At 34.1% G+C, this 15,106-nt stretch overlaps 3 protein-coding genes across 5 annotated transcripts; all 3 read left to right on the top strand.

Annotated features, from left to right (window-relative positions):
- The first annotated feature begins 1,008 nt into the window (after positions 1-1,008).
- LOC103866022 (cytosolic sulfotransferase 3) lies at positions 1,009-2,450 on the top strand. Its single transcript, XM_009143894.3, has one exon. The coding sequence runs from the start codon at positions 1,239-1,241 to the stop codon at positions 2,226-2,228; it is 990 nt and encodes a 329-aa protein (XP_009142142.1). The 5' UTR covers positions 1,009-1,238; the 3' UTR covers positions 2,229-2,450.
- Positions 2,451-7,313: 4,863 nt separating this feature from the next.
- On the top strand, positions 7,314-10,565 carry LOC103866006 (ATP-dependent 6-phosphofructokinase 3). Of its 2 annotated transcripts, XM_009143879.3 has the most exons (13): positions 7,318-7,719; positions 8,043-8,089; positions 8,185-8,224; positions 8,327-8,389; positions 8,461-8,598; positions 8,671-8,829; positions 8,906-8,959; positions 9,039-9,107; positions 9,182-9,311; positions 9,387-9,652; positions 9,742-9,787; positions 9,864-10,018; positions 10,160-10,443. In XM_009143879.3, the coding sequence occupies exons 1-13, from the start codon at positions 7,618-7,620 to the stop codon at positions 10,361-10,363; spliced, it is 1,473 nt and encodes a 490-aa protein (XP_009142127.1). In that variant the 5' UTR covers positions 7,318-7,617; the 3' UTR covers positions 10,364-10,443. The 2 variants fall into 2 exon arrangements, with proteins under 2 accessions (XP_033145113.1, XP_009142127.1); XM_033289222.1 differs by having other exon boundaries at positions 7,314-7,719; positions 8,461-8,829; positions 10,160-10,565.
- Positions 10,566-13,255: 2,690 nt separating this feature from the next.
- Positions 13,256-14,961, top strand: LOC103865990. 2 transcript variants are annotated; one of them, XM_009143866.3, is made up of 3 exons: positions 13,256-13,463; positions 13,860-14,059; positions 14,544-14,961. In XM_009143866.3, the coding sequence occupies exons 2-3, from the start codon at positions 13,878-13,880 to the stop codon at positions 14,728-14,730; spliced, it is 369 nt and encodes a 122-aa protein (XP_009142114.1). In that variant the 5' UTR covers positions 13,256-13,463; positions 13,860-13,877; the 3' UTR covers positions 14,731-14,961. The 2 variants fall into 2 exon arrangements, with proteins under 2 accessions (XP_009142114.1, XP_009142119.1); XM_009143871.3 differs by having other exon boundaries at positions 13,324-13,463; positions 13,865-14,059.
- The last annotated feature ends 145 nt before the right edge of the window (positions 14,962-15,106 follow it).

Here is a 15,106-nt window from a genome sequence, read left to right as displayed (position 1 = left end):
CTATGATATTCAATTTAACCATCAACTAGATCTTGGCTAGACGCGCACAAGCTGAGCCAAAGACTGAGCTACTTGGGGGTACGGATTGAGTAGCACGTGAAAAGAATCCTTGGAACCAGAATAAAACAAAAATACTTTGAAATCTTTTTAGATTTCTATCGGACAAAGAAGATTATTATCCTTCTTTAATTATCAGGTTTTAATGTCCAATGTACTAACTCTATATTTTGTTTTAAATAGAAAGATGGTCCGTGACAACATGGTTTTGAGGAGGCATAGCCAAAAGATCAGTTTTCTTGTAGGTCTTATAATGATTCGAAATTTAAGTTGGAATAAGATTTATTCCTACCTTCTGCTTTATATCACTTATTACATATGTCAAAATTAATAACTAATGCATGCATGCTTTTATTAGTTTTTTTACAAAAATGAAAATCATATTAACAAATACTTAACCACGAGGTGGTAGTCTAGTGGTAGGAGGACTTTAGGATTGCTAAGAAACCCAAGATCGAAGCCATCCCACTACACTTCACCTTGTGGCCACTCAGATATAGTGATTTGAATAGTTGAGTGGAAATCCATCTGTGTGCCACACCATTTTTTTGTGGATTAGTTTGGACTTCTTCATGGGCCTCTGATATTTCCAAGGTTAAAAAAACTCCTTATTTCCGTTTTATATAGATCGTCACTTAGACACTTTTCACATATAAGAAGGTTGGATTTATATTTTTACTCTGATATCTCCAAGATTAAAATACATTTATATTTTCATTAATTACATCTAATTAACCAATACTATTTTAGATAAATAAATTTAATTATTTTTTATAATTAATATTCAGTTAAAAATAAGTATAAATGCATTGAAATTCTAAAACGATATTTTTTGTGTAACAAGAAAAAAAATGTTAAATTGACACTTGTTGAAAAATAGAGAGGGAATATAGAACTTACATTTATTTAGTTTAAATACTTGTTAATACAGCTAATCAAGTCATGATTTTCTTAAATTGTTGATTTATTGCTATGTTATTAAGTTCATAGTAAGAAAATAATCAAGAAATATAGAAACTATCATAATAATTCATTATTTAGCATAGGTATCTATTTTTTTTTTCTTTTTTTCCTTTATACTTAATAACTGCCTCTTTAGGTAGTATACAAGATTTTCAATATAAATAGCGATGCTAGGGGATTTGAAGATAACGCACAAACTGTAACCAACAAAAGTCGAAATGGAGAAGAAAGAGTTTTGGATGAACTTGAGAGAAGAAGACTTAACTGACGAAACCAAGACTCTAATCTCTTCACTTCCTTCAGAGAAAGAGTACCTTGGTGGAAACCTCTGCAAGTACCAAGGTTCTTGGTATTACTACAACTTTCTCCAAGGTGTCCTCAATGTCCAGAGAGGTTTTCAGCCTCAAGACACCGATGTCATCGTCGCATCCTTCCCCAAATGCGGTACCTTATGGCTCAAGGCACTCACCGTGGCCCTCCTTGAGAGATCAAAGAACCGTTCTTCTGAGGATCAACATCCTCTTTTATCCAACAATCCTCATAACCTCGTACCGGTTCTTGAGATGAATCTGTACCGCGACACCCCAAAACCGGACTTGACCAAGCTCTTATCGTCATCTCCAAGGCTGTTCTCTACTCACATGCCGTACCACACGCTGCAAGAAGCTCTCAAAGACTCTCCTTGCAAGGTAGTGTACATTTGCAGGGATGCTAAGGATTCTCTGGTGTCACGTTGGCATATCATATGCAGGTGTCTGAATAAAGAAGAGGACAGAAGCATTCTTGAGTCTATGTTCGAGTCCTTTTGTAGCGGGGTTTGTTTGTTTGGTCCCTATTGGGATCATATCCTGAGTTACTGGAAAGCTAGCTTGGAAAACCCTAAGCGTGTTATGTTTATGAGGTACGATGAAGTGAAGACAGATCCTCATGGTCAGGTCAAGAAACTTGCGGAGTTCTTGGGTTGTCCCTTTTCTGAGGAAGAAGTAAACAATGGAGCTGTGGATGAGATCTTGGAGATGTGCTCTCTGCCTAGCCTCAGCAGCTTGGAGGTTAACAAGACAGGAAAATCGATCAATGGCATTGACTACAAGAACCATTTCCGCAAAGGGATAGTTGGTGACTGGAAGAATTATCTAACTCCAGAGATGGGGAACAAAATCGACATTATCATGGAGGAGAAACTCAAAGATTCCGGTTTGAAGTTCTGAGTCATGTCCTGAAATGCATTGTTGTAATAATAAAGTAGCTTGTTCCTTTGATGTAAGGTTCTTGCTTTTGGAAATCTGAGTGATGTCATGTGTTGTTTTTGTGTGTTTTATTTCCCCTGAGTGATGTCATGTGTTATTTTGTGTGTGTTTTTTTTATTTGAGAGTAATTTCATGTCATGTTTGTGTGTGTTCTTAAATAAAATGTACCTTGACTTTGTGTAATATAATTTTCTCTTATAATTATCAATAACTGTATTATCTTATACTAATACGCCAGTAATCATATGTGCTCAGGCTATTAAACAAGGACAAATATAATCAAGGAGTCGTGTTCAGGAGTGTGTTTTGGTGTCACTGTCACGAAATCGAAAAAGATTCGAAAATGCTTTTCATACCGATATGTAATACTTGCACTGACACCAAAGTCTGAGATTTTTGACTTCTTCTTTATGGTTCCACATGAAGGTTTGATGGCTTAACGTCTCTCTGTGTTGACATGCTTCTCATTGTGCAGGTAGGAGGTACACAAGGCCTTACAAAACCTACGAACACAAAAGAGGGGTAAAAGATTAAAAGATTTTTTATCTTTTGATTACAGCTAACAGCAACCTTGGATATGATTAGGGAAATCTACGGGCCTATTTATAGAGAACAGCAAGATATGGTTGAGAATTGTTTTCACTCGTCTCTTGTAACATCAGCGAGAGATCCACGGTCCATGTATACCAGAAAATGCTCAAGGTGATTAGGGAAATGGGTTTTCTTTGGCCCGTTTTTTGAGATCGAAGGCCCACAAGGAGAATTATCTTATATAATAAAGGAGACTTTAGTCTCTCCTCATTAAGCCACATCAGCAATCTGCATAGGGCAAAACAGGACAGCTGGCATCCTCCTAAAATATTAAACTAGCGAATATCGTTTTGCTTTTGCTGTGTGGGCTTTTATGTTGTGTTTAAAGTTTAGTTTATAGATATGTTGTTTTGGGCATTTAGACACACGTTTTGTACTAGTCCAATTAAATCTAAGTTTTGACTTTCACTCAACCTGCGATTCAGACGACGACGCCGATCAACTTTTCGTTACTTCTAACGTTCTAATTAATACGTCCTTTAAACCTATATTTAACGTCATTAATCCACTAATCCTCTCTGAAGCATTCAATCGACCCCTCTCAAGCATTCAATTGAGCTCATCATCTCACTTGGTAACTGACGAAAGCTGCGACTATAAATCTCCAAGCTCCCTACGATGAACAGCACAAACTCAACGAAACATAGAAGAATACTCTCTGCTAATTACCGACTCCGACGATGGCCAATTCATTCACCCTTCTTGGCGATTTGATATCTGGCCGCTGTTCAAGCACCGCCTTCTGGGAGGCTAGGCATGTGAAGAAAGGCGTCGACTCTTTGACGAGAAGCTAACTATCGCGAACCACCACGTCTGCCTTTAAATTACGCTTTCTACGAATCTTTCTATCTAAATAGATTAATGGAAAAGGAATAAGGCTTAGCAGAGGAGTGGAGCAGCAGGTTAATGGACAACGAACAAGAACAAATAGTGAAGCTCGAGGAAAAGCGTTTAGCTACATATCAATGGTCGGGAAAAGAAATCAAACTGCATGAAGTTGACGCCTCTGCGGCTGTGAGCAAGAAGGCGAAGAAATCAGAAAAGGTCTAAGACTGAAAAAAAGAATCAAGGTGGATCTGTGAAAACAAACTCATTAAGGTGTATATAACTTTTTACAACGTCATTATCTGACATCAATCTACGTTTGAACTTTCTGTTTTCCATATTTTAATCTCATGGTACTAAACAGAGTGAACAAATATCGGATGGAGCATCTGCTTGGTTGCAGTTCAGAAAGTTCTGCTCCAGAGGAACCTGTCTAACCGTCATTGGAGCCTCTGGCTGAGAATGAGAACATGGTGGTTGATCCAAGGAATTACCAGACCATATAATCTTCTTAATAGCACTGAATGTAACATGTGACGAGGTGTCAAAAGCTCTTTAAGATTGTAACAACAGTCTCCCATTTGATTCGTTACTTGGGGTAAAGTTCCATTTGTATAACGTAAAGATCTACATTTGTCTTGATCACTTCAACTTTCAAAACAGTGTTAACGTAACATTCTCTGCACTAATGTTATTTCCATCATTTCCTATTCACTTAACAGGAAGTCGAAATTTATCTACTTTCAAAACAGTGTTAACGTAACATTCTCTACAAAGTATTAGACATGCTTATCAATTTCACGACCACAAATTATAACTAATTAAATCAAGTTGAAGCATGTATCTAATACTCAATCTTCTCTATTCCAAATATATTAATATAAAAATGAAACAACAATAGCAAAACAATATTTATTTTTATTGTTTGGAAAACCTATTTATTATTAGTTAAGTTTATCAAAAATTTATTGTGATACTTAAAATTTGAATATATACAATTTAAAAAAAAGAATAGATAAAATTATTTTCAAAACACGTACGTGTACCTAATAAATATACAACAATCATACAAGATTAAAATTTAAATAAAAATCAAGCTAAACATTATGCATATAGATTTATTATATATGTCATTAAAGTAAAATAGCTAAATGGTGTAATAATATTCAAAATATATACAAGAAAATTATATGCACCGGAAATTATATAGTATTTTAAAAATATAATTACAATTTTATAGCACAATAAAATATAATTATGAACGTGTTTTATATAATAAATAAAAAGATAGAAAATGGTAGTTAATTTAAAGGATACATGTTTATATTTTATTCCATTATTTAAATTTTGAAGATAAAGTATATGTTAAAAGGTCATTTCAGTATCTGCTATATTTCTTTGTAGATATTAAGATTTTTACTGATAAATTTCTGAACATAAGTTCAAATTTTACTTACGATATAGAATATAATTATATTTGGATCTATAAAATAATCCAGTACACACTCTATTCATGATCATTCATGAGTTTATTAGTTTTTTTCTATACTTTAACATAATTTTTAATTAAAAAAATATTTTTATGAAATCATTTGTTAAGCAAAAACTATGTAATTTATGGTAATCAAGTTTTCCATATATAGATTTAAATTAGTTATCTTAATGAAACAACAAGTAATATGTAATTAATTTGGTTTTATATCTATATAATTAAAGTCACAAATTTATATATACTTATATAATAGTCAAAATAGGATAATTCGTCTATTAAATATATATCACATTGATTTTATAATTTTAGATGCTTTATAATAAAAAGAGTTAATACAACCTTTTATAATACACAATTTTAGAGTATTGGTGGTTTGGAAAATATTTTTGTTTTGATTGACCATTTCCAAAATATAAGATTAACTATTACAAAGTCTTTGCAAAACAACAAAAACTAATACCTCAAGTTATAAAATATTTTATGTGAATATTAATACGACTTTCATGCATCTATTATATTTTACTAACTATTCCATTTCTCTAAACCTAATAATCAATGATGTAGGAACTAAACCTAAAATTAAAATAGTTTTATAATTTTGACAAATAGTTTTTAAAATATTAATAAAATTTGAAAAATTTAACAAAATACATTTTAATAGCTAAACTATGTATTTAAATTATTATAAAAATCCGGCGCGTAGCGCCGGCAAACCACTAGTATTTGGTATTTAACAGAAATCAAACGAATTATGTAATCAACTCCTGTCATTGTTGTTGTTTTTATGTACTTTTAGCAAGTGCTATCAGGTTCTTTTTCAAAAAGTGCTACTATGTTTAGGTATTTCTTTTAAAAGGTTCTTTAAAAATGATTCATTTGTAAATTACTTGTCACAATGTGCTAGTGGAGTTCATGTGTTAAACTATATTATATAAGAAACCAAAGCTATGGAATTAAAGTAACTCAGCAGTTTTAGCTATATAAAAAGTGGGTCCCGATTATTTAGGAGTTTATAGTGGAAGTTATTTAACTTACAACGTAGTTAGTGTTAATTATGTTTTAATAAAATTGATATATGAAAATAATTGTTGGATACTACTTTTATTAATGTGTCATACTATCGTTTTAATAGAATAGATATGGTATATTTAGATTTTAATAATTTTACATAGTTGAAATGAGTACCCGTATTTGAAAACCCGTAATGATCCAAACCGAATCCGAACTAAAATTTATAAATATCCAAATAGGTTTTAATCTCTAATCTAAAGACCAATATCTGAATAGTTGGAATCGAACCCGAACTCTTGCCCCTACATGTAGTCTATAATTTGAATAGAGTAATATAGGCTATACCTTCCTCTTTAAACATACTTAATTAATTATTAATAGCATGATTAATTGACAGACTTAATAAATAATAATCAATAATTTGCAAAAAACTTTGGTGGCCTAGTGGAACACAGCACACACATGTTTACATAGCCTGGGTTTGATCTACTCACATCGTGTTTCATCTTTTCTATCTTTTTTTTTGTTTTTCCCATTAATGGCATAAACGTAATTTTTCTTATCTTCTTCCCCACTCGAATTAGGTTACGCAGAAAAGAGTTTTACAGCAGCCATTGTTTTTCTTATTTAATCCATCGATTGTTATGCGTATTCGTTGATTTTTACGTTTAAACCTTACAAATTTGACATATAATACCGGATATTAACCTATAGAAACCCAAAAAAGTAAAAAAAAAATTGATGATTTTGATATAGTGGCCGACTATGAGAAAGATAGCGGTTGTAAGTCACCATGAATCTCATAAACTGTTTACACACTTCTATTTGCAGGTTTGATTGAGATTCAAAGAGTAAAAACTGGGTTTCTGCGACTGGATTCAATTCTGAGGGTTTGAGTGTTCATCAAAAATCAAAATCCAAAATAATAATCGTATTGAATTATGTATTAATAATATTGATATACTGATATATAAATGTAGTTACGAAAAGTGGCCGCCGATTATTATGCAATTTAAGTAGTTACATTCAGAAAATAGATATCGTTGCAGTTATTATATAAAAAAGAGATTTCTATAAGAAAATATATGAATTGTTGAAATAATAGTTGGATCCTACTTTTATCAACTGGTCACACTGCTATTTTAATAGAATAGATACCCACCCACAATATTCTCCCTTGCCAAAACCACCATTCCCTACCACCTCGTAGTAGCTTAACTGGTTACTCTCTCTTTTCTCTCTCTCTGGTTTTTGAAATTTGATTACAAACTCCATCCATGGTCAAACTCTTTTGATCCTATAAAAGTGGCTCGCCTTTGTCTTTGATCTCCACATTCATATCATTCATTAACCTTCTTCTTTCGTATAGATCTTCTTTTTTTTTTTAAAGAAAGGGTTATTATAGTTTTTATTCCAGTTTCGTGCGTCGGTATGAGCACTGTGGAGAGCAGCAAGCCGAAGATCATAACTGGTTCTTGTGGTTATGTTCTTGAAGACGTTCCCCATCTCTCCGATTACCTTCCCGGTCTTCCTGTACGTTTCCTCCTCTCCCTCTCTCTTGATGATCTATACATTTGCAGATAAAGACAGGAACTTGATCTAAGTTAGATACATGTCTGTGCAAGTTTTTCACTTTTTTTTTTTTGAAGTTTAGATTAGATGAAATGAATCTTTGAACAAGTAAAAATGATTGCCCAAGTTAGAAAGTGGGATCTTTTGCATCTGGGTCCCAAAGGGTTATGATCTGGCTCAAAAACCTGTATAAATGGTTTTAGGCTTTTAGTCATTTATTATGTGTTGTTAAGTTTTGATTAATTGTAATTTTATTTATTTATTTTGGTTCTATTTGATTGCAGACTTATCATAATCCATTGCAAGACAATCCAGCTTACTCTGTGGTTAAGTGAGTCATCTTTTCACTGATACTCAATTTCAATTTCAAGTTATGTTACCTTTGCAAATTGTAACATGACTTCTTTTGTTTGTGGAAACTTTCAGGCAATACTTTGTTGATGCTGATGACACTGTCCCTCAGAAGGTATCTTTATATTTATTTTTTTGGTTTGGAGCTTTCTATAACACCCATGTCATCCTTGAGAATTTATAGCTCATTCTATTGCTTCTTCTCCTTGTTGTTCAGATCGTTGTTCACAAGGATGGTCCAAGGGGCATTCACTTTAGACGAGCCGGGCCACGTCAAAAGGTTTCTCCCCTTTTGCTAGATTTGCTTCACTTGAAATAGGATCTCTTGTTGACTTATCTCTCTCTCCGCAGGTCTACTTCGAATCTGATGAAGTCCATGCTTGCATTGTTACCTGTGGGGGTCTTTGTCCCGGCCTTAATACCGTGATTAGGGAAATCGTGAGCAGTCTCTCTTACATGTATGGAGTGAAGAGAATATTGGGAATAGATGTAAGTTTTCATCTAGACACATTCACGCTCTTGTTTGTCTCATTTTCTCTAAGATTGAATCTTTTTTTTCAGGGTGGATATAGAGGCTTCTATGCTAGGAACACTGTCTCCTTGGACTCCAAAGTCGTTAATGATATCCATAAGCGAGGAGGGACCATCCTTGGGACCTCACGAGGTGGTCATGATACTACAAAGATCGTTGACAGCATTCAAGACCGAGGAATCAATCAGGTTTTTGGATTATAACCGCCACTAAAGGTACATATAAACATGAGTTCTTGATGTGGTTTGTTTTGTCATCGTCCAGGTTTACATTATAGGTGGAGATGGAACACAGCGAGGCGCATCCGTTATATTTGAGGTAATGAAATCCCATTTTAACCATTGCAAGTTTGTACCAATTCAGAAATGACCGATCTTGTATGATTGTAACCATGTAGGAAGTTAGAAGACGTGGCCTGAAAGTTGCAGTTGTTGGAATCCCAAAAACAATCGATAATGACATACCTGTATGTGTATCCCTCTCTTCCTCACTTCACCTTCATAGAGGAACTTAACGTCTCACATTTTTGTTTTGTTGCAGGTGATAGACAAATCTTTTGGGTTTGACACAGCTGTAGAAGAAGCTCAACGAGCTATCAACGCAGCACATGTGGAAGCCGAGAGTATAGAGAACGGTATTGGTGTTGTCAAGCTTATGGGTCGCTACAGCGGTATGTAACATACTCTGTTTCTTCTTCAAGCTCTCTTGTTAGATTATCTGACAAGTGTGTGCACTGATTTAACAGGGTTCATAGCGATGTACGCTACTCTAGCGAGCAGAGATGTGGACTGTTGTTTGATTCCGGAGTCACCATTTTACTTGGAAGGAGAAGGCGGACTGTTTGCGTACATAGAGAAACGGCTCAAGGAGAGCGGTCACATGGTGCTTGTGATTGCAGAAGGTGCAGGGCAAGATCTTATGTCAAAGAGCATGGAGTCTATGACTCTCAAAGATGCTTCTGGTAACAAACTTCTTAACGATGTTGGTCTTTGGCTTTCACAAAGCATCAAGGTAAAGCCACAAATTACACAGAAGTAGAATCAGATTAAACCAACCAACCTTAAGTGTTAAAATTTGGTTTTTGTTACTTGGGTTTGTAGGATCATTTTAATCAGAAGAAGATGGTGATGAACCTTAAGTACATTGGTACATTTCATTCACTTTCTCCATTATGAGTTTCTTGGCGGTTTAGATTATTAGCTCTGATTGTCTTTGGTTTCAGATCCAACGTACATGATTCGTGCTGTTCCTAGCAATGCGTCAGACAATGTTTATTGTACGCTTCTGGCTCAGAGCGCAGTTCACGGTGCGATGGCTGGATACACTGGCTACGTCAGTGGTCTAGTGAATGGAAGACAAACCTACATTCCCTTCTACGTAAGTTACAAAACCGATTTAATGTTCGTGATTGATTAAATGACTAAACTAATGAATAAACCAGCATTATCTTTATGTCATCATCATCGAGATGTACTTTTAATACCATAATCATCGTGTGGATTGGTTGTGATGTTGCAGAGAATAACGGAGAAACAGAACCATGTGGTGATCACAGACAGGATGTGGGCGAGGCTGCTGTCGTCCACAAACCAGCCGAGTTTCTTGAGCCCCAAAGATGTGTCTGATGATAAAGAGAAGCCCATGTCGGCCCTCCTGGACGATGGCAACTGCAACGGGCCAGTCGATGTTCCTCCTCCAGTCACCAAAGAGATCACCAAGTGACACTTAGTCGAAGAACATGATGATGATGTCCTATATGTTTTAGGTAGTAGTTGAGCGAAATAATTGTGTGTTTACGGTTATGTCTGTAGTTTTCAACTTCTCCATGCTACTTCTATCAATCTTCTATTAATCAATTGACAATCTTTAAAAATCTTCAACAAAACACGTGTGCTTATATATTGCTACAAAGCTCTTAACTTTCTGTGTTATTTTGAGTTTTCGTATTAATTTTCATTGATGCATATAATTTTATTGACATGATTCAAAAAGGGTTCAACATGGTTAAAACTTGTAAGTGTGCCTCTTCATTCCTCCTGGCCAAACTATCTTATAAAAATATGTTCTCAAGTATTTTCTTCTCGTCATAGTTTTACGTATTCAAAAAGTAGAAACAAATTTTAAAGAAAAGAAAGTAATTGAAAAGACAAGAGAAATTTGATAAAATAGAGAGGATTAATAGAGAAAAAAGATGTCTAATTATGATTTGACTATATTATTCGTGATGAAGACTTTGAGAGAGTACTCATATTAATTCTATACTGATGATGGATGAATATTAGGTGGCATTTTCTCTCATTAGTATTAGAACAAAATCAAATCGATTATAAAAATAAATTTTGACAAGTGCACAATATATTAAAATATGAATTAAGATATTTTAATTAAAATATAGAAAACTTAAAAATTAATGGGATTTAATTATACACAAATAAGATATATATTAACATATGTTTTTAACTAATATACAATATTTTAAATCAACGCAATACAAAGTAAACTTATATCACATAAATGTGATCTTAAACAAAATTCATACCAAAATAATGTTTTCAATGGATAGATCTAGGCGTGGGCATTCGGGGTCCCAATCGGGTTTCGGTTTTATCCGTTCGGGTTTCGGTTTTTCGGGTTTATCAAAATCAACCCCATTCGGGTTATATAAAAGTTCGGTTCGGGACCGGTTCGAGTTATATCGGGTTCGGGTCGGGGTTAGTAAATCTTCAAAGAACCGGTATAACCCATTGTATTTTCGGGTTCGGGTCCCAATCGGTTCTTCGGTTTAACAATACATGATTTATACCTATTTTGTAACTAAAACATAAATGAAATCGGTTCTTCGAATTTAAAATACATGATTTGTACATATTTTAATAGCCAAAACATAAGTAAAATCGATTCAAAAATAAGAAAAAATATTAAACGTGATCATTCAAAATCAAGCGAAAGATAAACATAGTTAGTGATAGAAAGAAAACCAGATAAATGAAATCATAAAATAAAAACTAAGTTCTCATGAAATGAGAAACACTATTCAATGAAAACAAAACCAAAATAAAAAAAAACTTTAGGCTTCAACCGCTACATTCCACCATCAACCTTCATGTATTAGATAATTATTTTAAAAGTTCAATAATATCTTAAAGTATTTTGGATACATATTAAGAATTAAAATCATATTTGGTAGAAGTTCTTTTTGTTATTATAAATGTTTCGGGTTCTATCGGATATCCATTTAGGTCCGGGTTCGGTTCGGATAATACCCATAACCCAATATACCAAAAAACAGGATCCATTCGGTATTTATGTCGGGTTCGGATCGGTTCGGATTCATTTTTATCGGATCGGATTCGGTTCAGATTTTCGGGTTCGGTTTATTTGCCCACCCCTAGATAGATCTGTTCCAAGAAGCCTATAACAAGACCATGTTCTTAAATAACTAAGACCATCTTTAACCCAGGTTATAAGTGGGTTTCTTAATCTTGGGGTCCCACAAAAACAACAAAAATCGATAGCAGAAGTGATGAATTAAGGATCGGTAATGGGCTGTTTTCTGCACTGTTTGCGGGCCCCACCAACACATGGCGGCCCGCAATTGGATTGAGTTATAATTTTTTTTTTTTTTTTTTTTTAAAAGTCAAAAACTAAGAAACTTTAAAATGCATTTAGCGTTAAAGATGCTCTAAGGTCCAACGAATTTGCATTGTTCACCGATAATTATAATGAAATAAAATATATATTTTTATAAATAACACACCTAATATTTATTTTCATATAAATTTTAGGGCAATTGTCAATAATAGCACCTTTTGAAGTTTATGTCTCAAAAATAGCACTAGAATGAGAAAGTCACAAAAATGACATTCATTAAATGGTAAAATATCCCTAATACCCTTGGTTTAAAATTAAATAAACAAACAAAAATAAATAAATAAATAAAAATAAAAAAAATGAAAAAAAATTTTTATAGTTTCAGATTATATGTTTTCAGATTCGAAATGTTTATAATTTTTTTTTTGAATTTTTTTTTTATTTTTTTTTTGAAATTTTCTTTTTATAATTTAAAAATACTTTTTGAAACTGTTTTTTAAAATTTTTTATTTTTTATTTTAGTATTTATTTTTTATAAAATTTTAAACCCTAATTCCAAAACTCCACCCTTAACTCTAAACCCTAAGGTTTGGATTAATTAACCCAAAGGTATAAGTGTATATTTACCTCTTTAATAAAACCTATTTTTGTGACTTTGAGTCTTGAGTGCTACTTTGGGAACAAAAACTGGGTTTAGTGCTATCCTAGTCTTTTTCTCTAAATTTTAAGATTAAAGTGAAAAAAACATTTGCAGATGCACAGATCATACTCTAATATATATTATTACACACACACATAAATTACAACTTAACAATTCCAAGTTGTGTAGGTTAATGCGTAATGATGAAATTATATGTGTTTTTAAGACCTCACACCAATTCAAGTCAAATGTTAGCGCCATTTTGTTGGTTTCATATTTATCTGGTGTAAGAGTGAAACGTTTAACCTTTTATTTGAAGTGTGTAACATACAAATCACAAAATCCAAATTATAATTTTTTTAAAAGGGAATGTTGTTAGCTAGTGAAATAAACTTGCCACTAATTAATAAACCATGGGCCGTGTGTTCGTAAGATGTAACAGAAAGGCCCATACCATTGTTATCGGAGAAAACAAAAACCTCCCAAAACTCCACAAGCCTAGGGATTCCATTGATCCAGCTGCTGCGCTCTTTGTTCTCCGGCAACAGCGACACCGCCAGTTCAGTCTCCGTCGCCGTCGAAATCAGCAAGGTGATCGAAGTTACATCTCTTCGTTTCCACTTTTTCACTTTTTGGTAATTTGACTGATAGATCTGCGCTTTCGAGTCGCTTGCTTTGATGAGTGATTTGATTGAGTGTGTGTGTGCTTACAGAGTGATAGTTTAGTCTTCCCGAGGTCTGCTAATTTGGAATGATCTTAACTTTCGATGATTAGCTTGGTCGACATTTATTGATTTAGGTCAAACTATATCGATCGATGATTAGTGTTTGTTTTAGATCGTTTGATTGCATTTGATAATGGAACTGGAGTATAAGTTTTCTAGGTGTTACCACTTATATAGATGTCACATAAATGGCTGCTACTGCTTCATCCATTGGTGTCTCTTTTGATTTGTAAACCCAAATTGTTTTTTTTTTCTGGCTTAGGAAAGAGCTTTTGAAAAGATGGCGTCAAAGTTGCTACAACTGAAGTCCAAAGCCTGTGAAGCATCAAAGTTTGTGTCGAAGCACGGCACGACTTACTACAAACAGTTGCTGGAGAAGAACAAGCACTATATCCAGGAGCCAGCCACTGTTGAGAAATGCAATGAGTTGTCTAAGCAGCTTCTCTACACTCGCCTTGCTAGGTCTGTTTCTGATCCTGGATTCGGTTTGATGTGTTTGTTAGATGAGAGAATTGTGTGGTACCTGGACTTCTTGCAGGGTAGAATTTGCAGCAATATTGTACCTAAGCACTGCTGTTTAATAGCTTTCTTTGTGTAGTAAAGGTTAAAGCTTTATCTGTTGTTTGTTATTATGCTGTGAAGGGTTTGGTTTCTGTTTCTCTTCCATGGTTGCTTTGATGGGGATATTGAAGGATGCAGAGATTCTTAGGAGCTCGTTATCTGTTAGTTTTAGTGATGGTTATGGACTATAAACAACACATATTTAAAGTACCTGCTTTGATGCATGTCACTAGATACCAGCATTTCAGTGCTTATAGAGAAGTGTTAGTGTAGATTTCTTGATCAAGGTCTTTACAGTGTTTCTAGATATGGTGTTCAGTAACAACTGTACTTCCTCTTTGTTCCTGTGACTGACTTTTTTTCTCTTTCTTTCCTTGGATGGTAGCATCCCTGGACGTACAGAGCTGTTCTGGAAGGAAGTGGATCACGTGAAAGGCTTGTGGAAGAATAGGGCGGATTTGAAGGTTGAAGATGCTGGAATCGCAGCACTTTTTGGTCTGGAATGCTTCGCCTGGTACTGTGCAGGTGAGATCGTTGGAAGAGGCTTTACTTTCACTGGCTACTACCCTTGAAGAAACGAAGCAACCCCACATGAACGAACATGCCTTTTAAAACCATTGAACTCTAAGAAAGCTTTTTTTAATTCAATAAACCGGCGGTTTATTATCGCACTAGAGCCAAAAAAATCGATTTATTTTTCTCTCCGGATAATTTTAATACACACAAGTTTTGAAGCTGAGGCATCATCACTCATGCTAGCACTTAATAATATCAATAGAAAAATGTTTGCTCTTGGTTTGTCATTTTCATCATCGTTATCGTTTGGTAAGATGTCTCATTACTGATAATACACTAATCCGTCAACCTTACTAGAGAAGAGTAAAAGCCACTAGGCACGCCTTTCCTTTGTAGGTTCCTCTTTTATACAAAGGAATATAATCACATTGC

The sequence above is a fragment of the Brassica rapa genome, chromosome A01, assembly GCF_000309985.2.
Source record: "Brassica rapa cultivar Chiifu-401-42 chromosome A01, CAAS_Brap_v3.01, whole genome shotgun sequence".
NCBI lineage: Eukaryota > Viridiplantae > Streptophyta > Magnoliopsida > Brassicales > Brassicaceae > Brassica > Brassica rapa.
This window is presented reverse-complemented; position numbering and strand designations above follow the sequence as displayed.